Genomic DNA, 5,000 nt, shown 5'->3' on the forward strand with positions numbered 1-5,000 from the left:
GTAATTGATGCGGAAAAACTTCTATGTTTGTAGATAATATCTTTTTTAAAACAAACACTAAAACTAGAATATAAAATTAGAATATAACACAATACCCTAGATTCATACAAGTCTTGAAAATTTGCTTGCTGTCTATTCAGTGGTTTGAAAGCGATTTGAATGTCGTTATGCTTACAATTCTATTATATTGCATACCGTGTCTAGTAAACATTATATGAAAATTGCAGGACACAAAAGCGTCAGTCCTCTTACTTTAAGGAGGGCTGGTATTTACCTCCTTGTAGAATTGATCTTTGTTTCTTTAGTTTCTATTTTGAACTGTCTTTGCTTTGCTTTTTATTCATTAACACAATAGCTCCATTTTTATTTGAACTCCATCCTACATCTCACAAGATGCTATTCATCGGCTAGAGTGAGAAGCCTTGGAAGACACTGTTTTAAAACAAATATCACAGTGTATTTATGTTAATCTCTCTTTAAAGTTATATTAACTAATAAATGTTGTCTTTACTATTAAGGGTGATTGATATTTAGGTCATAATGTAATCTATGACGAGTTATTCTTTTTTTTTTCAGAGCCCTTAATCCCACCGTCCAACTTCACATTAAACCCAGACTACAACATAGATCCTCACACAGCCCACTTTATATGGGACACCGTACCAAATGACCCGGATCTTATTTGTGGAAAGTTGAAAGGTTACAAGGTGAGAGGATGATCATTAATTTTTATTCCTTCCTACATGTGCTTTTGCCATTAAAGAAATGGGTTGTTTATCGAAACTCCATGCTGTTATTAATGACGTTTACCTTTCTTATCGCTTTCCAAGAAGTGTGCTCTTTGATGGTTTTTCTTTTAACACCCAAACCACACCAAAAAATTATCGATATGAGATTTAGCTCTGAGAATTACATGATTGTTTGTCACCTTATCCCGAAATAATAATTCCCAAGCAATTTGTCGCGATATAATTGTAAAACAGCACATGAAAATGAGGAAATAGAATTAACATAATCCTGCCTAAATCCAATGGATCACCAGGTATACAATTTCGCTGATGAAAAGGTTTATAAAGATCGACGGATTTCCCTTGACCGTGTGATTTTATAGGAAATTGAAATTGCAAAGCTTGGAAAAAAAGATATCTGTAAAGTTATCAAATACATTCAAAGTTAATACCAAAAAAAAAAATAAATAAATAAATAAATAAATAAACCCACTCAAGTCAAAACTTCTAGCTTACATTCAACACAAGACAAAACAAACAAGAGGAAACGATTCCAAGTTCTCCTCCCGACAGCCTGATCAAAGGAATTACAAAAGTCTTTTTTTTTGGTTCAAATCCATCTTGAACGAGGTAAATCAAGACGCTGTCGACACGAGATGCCCTAAACAATTCAGGCAAACCCTGGAAGCTTGGAGAAATCACTAGGTAGCCCCAATGTGTTATCTATAATATGGTGTGATTTTGTGTGGAGTGTATTTGGGTAAACGTTTACCAACACACTCCTGACCACTAATGGATTGCTGAATTTTGTTTGGTGTTTGAAACGTTTCTCAGTGCATCAAATTATTATTATTGTAACTTTTAGATACAGGAATTTTTTTTTCATATAGAAATTAATTCAGAATCGATGGTTCCTTCGTGACATCTTATTGCTATGACTAGCAATCTATCAACGCGGATTCATCTTTTAATGGTATCTTATGGTATGAGTCCCAGGTTATTCAGTCAACATGCAGTGCTTACACCTTTCAAATGACGTCAGTAACCGTATATAGTATTGAAACTAGTCAAATAAACATTTCAGTGGTTCTAGTTGTACTCAAAAGTTTAAAGAACATTATTTTGTCTCTTTCGTCGACTGATAACAATTAAACGAAGACCTGTATCAACTCAAGTACTTACCTGAAACATTCAACTCCACAAACAGTTGAGCATCACTTGTAATTTTAACAGAGACAATTGAAAAAAATGCATTGTGTAGACATATGTTGTGATGCAATTCCTTCATCATTGTGTCAAATTATTCCAATAAATACTCACTAACTGCGTTAGTAACTTATTTGACTGTTTGTTAGTTGACTGGAATTAAATAGTCAGAGACGGAACGAGCTACATGGCAGGAAATAATCCGATCGGTTAATGCTAAGTAACGCTCAAACCAACCATCAATAAACTCGTAACAAACCAAAAATGGTAGTCAGGTAGACGCACACCAATAATTGTATTTGTTTTTAAAGTAAGGAGTCTAACAATCAACATACTAACTAATGGAAAAATGTATAGGTTAATCAAACCTTACTTTAACCAATAATTTACGACTGGATTTTAATCATGGATCGTTGAATTGATTTCTCTCCCCCCCCCCCCCCCCCCCCTCAACCCTCCCCACAACGTGAAGTTACAACGTATCAAGAAAAACAATGATTCAGTAAAAATGTTGCATAATATTCACTTTAGGAAGGTGCTCAAAACGCACACGCTTTACGCAACTTTGGCTCATGATTATATTTTATAAGATTTTTTAAAAGTTGAGCTATGTTGTAAGACTATTAAAGCTGTTAGATCATTAAAATATCATTTTGACGTGTAACGTAACTTATATCATTGTTCTTATATTTTGTCAAATTATTAAAAATTGATTCATATATTTAGCATTGTGGTTTTAAAACTACTTTTATCTTGCTTGCCCCCTTGTTTGATTTACATCACTTGTCTACGTTTTTTACCATAACCAAATTGGTGAACCATAAATATTCCCAATGTCAAGAACGACACTGTGTACATAATTTTCATTAGCTAAGCTTAAAAACCAATATGGAGAGTACGTTTGTGTCACTTGGTTATAGATTAACCTTTTTTTTTTGTTTAAATACCCTTCCATTATAAAATCAACTATATGTAGACATGGCCCTTTACTTACATTACAGTTAAGGTATTGGAAAGCCAGCGAGGGTTTGAATAAGACAAAAGAAGTGGAGATAATCGTCGGATATGACGTCATAGGTCAAGGCCAAACAATCAAGGTCGCCCTTTCAGATCTTCCTGCCTACACGACCTTGAAAGCACAAGTGGCAGTCATGAATACACACCACACTGGACCTTATAGTGAGGAATTAGATTTTTTTACACCTGAAGGCGGTAAGTCTTTGTGCGGCAATCTATTATATTCTATAAAGGAATACATTTCTAAATTATTGTTTCACCCGTTAACTCAAATAATAGTTTAAATAATCTTCTAGGACATAATGTTCGGCCATTTGATGTTTGCAACCGCCCCTGTTTTTAGATTAAATTGCACGCATCCACAGACGTTATTACCAGACCGATTTTGATCGTTGATGGCTCAGAAGATTCGTCTCGATCTGTGTTCGTGTCCACAATACTGCAGTATAATAATCAAGGTAGATGAGTACCTGTTCGTAATAGCCTTTAGCTTCCCGCAAATATTGCGGGCACGTCTCCACTATATATATATATATATATATATATATATATATATATATATATATATATATATATATATATATATAATGTGTGTGTGTATGTGTATGTGTATGATTCCCCTAATTAACGTTAACGTATCATTGGTCTTATTTCCAGTTCCGACAGCTGTGACCAATCTACGATTACAAAGTTACGGGTTCGCGTATGTTCTCATCAAATGGCATCCACCTGCCCGTCCAAACGGTGTCATACAAGGCTACGATGTGGCTTATCAACAAGGTAGGACGTCAAATGGTTTCCTATTATATCGTATCAGATTTAGTCGTAACTTTGCAATCACCATCATCATCATCATCATCATCATCATCATCATCATCATCATCATCATCATCATCATCATCATCATCATCACCATCGTCATCATCATCAAATCATCCTCATCATTATTGCCATCTCATCACCATCGTCTATCATTATCCACATTTTCAGTCATCCACTAAATATTGAACATTTTAATAATGCTGTAGATAGGTATTTTCTTCCTCTTCTCATTTTTTTTTCCGAACCATTTTTCACACTATGTATAATTGTTTGTTAACATAATTAGTGACTGTGATATCATCCTCTCACACGTAAAGTTTGGTGCAGATGACTTGAAACTACCGACTTTATCCATCCTCAGTTGTAGGAGTCCAGTTGGGTAAGGTCCGATCTCTTGACCCCCACATCAACGACTCGTCTATACTTGGAGCAAGAATTACAGGCCTTCGTCCCGGACGGCACTACAGGTAACCAAATTATTGGACCCCACCGTCTCAATTAACCAGTAGATTTTTGGCCAATCAAAACATGGAATTTGTGACACACCTTTACACGTGCTGTGCTCGGACAAACAAAGTTGGACGCTTATAATATATATACGTATTATATAGAATGAAGTTGACGTCACTCGGGTCTTTGCTATTGTTTTTTGTCATCCGCGTTTTGAGTAATTCTCACTTAACTGTATTACCATACCTTACCGGAGTTCGTCTCCCTACAGAGTTTGCATGTCATGGAATGCCATTCTTCACTGTATTCTCCAGACTATAAAAGTTCATTGTTACACATAGTTTTGTTGTGTTGGTTCGTTATACTTCCGGATGGCAATAATGTTGTGAGCTTCTTAGCCAGGCGCATACTCTCTAGATAGACACATAGTTTATTGTGTTGGTTCTACTGATCAATCGGTAAAATAATGGACATTTACTTAAAAACAGTAACACCATTGATAGTAAAACTTGTGTAAAAGTGAGCTTTTTTATATAGCGCAATAACCACTAAATGTTCTCAAAGCGCTTTACAAGGGGTTTCTGGCCAATAGCAACACTTAACATTTGGGACTGGGCATGACGCCTGTTATGCGATATTACAATTTTTTTTCGGAGAAACAACGCTGTTAAAGGCCAGGTACTCATTTTACACCTGAGTACGGTGAGAGAATGTGAGTAAAGAACTTTTTACAAGTATGCGTCGAGCGAGTCTCGAACCCAGGACCTTCCGATCCCA

General features: G+C 35.5%; 1 protein-coding gene across 1 annotated transcript in view; it reads left to right on the forward strand.

Moving 5' to 3' along the window:
• Positions 1 to 5,000, forward strand: part of LOC144974927 (neuroglian-like) — a 139,864-nt gene that overhangs the window by 125,655 nt on the left and 9,209 nt on the right. Inside the window, exons 8-11 of the mRNA XM_078918448.1 lie at positions 577 to 707; positions 2,936 to 3,146; positions 3,609 to 3,731; positions 4,135 to 4,240. Of these exons, the coding sequence (XP_078774574.1) occupies positions 577 to 707; positions 2,936 to 3,146; positions 3,609 to 3,731; positions 4,135 to 4,240 (571 nt within the window). The remainder of the gene's footprint in view (positions 1 to 576; positions 708 to 2,935; positions 3,147 to 3,608; positions 3,732 to 4,134; positions 4,241 to 5,000) is intronic.

Source organism: Berghia stephanieae, chromosome 6, assembly GCF_034508935.2.
Source record: "Berghia stephanieae isolate SIO BIC M18660-M18661 chromosome 6, UCSD_Bste_1.3, whole genome shotgun sequence".
In the NCBI taxonomy this organism is placed as follows: domain Eukaryota; kingdom Metazoa; phylum Mollusca; class Gastropoda; order Nudibranchia; family Aeolidiidae; genus Berghia; species Berghia stephanieae.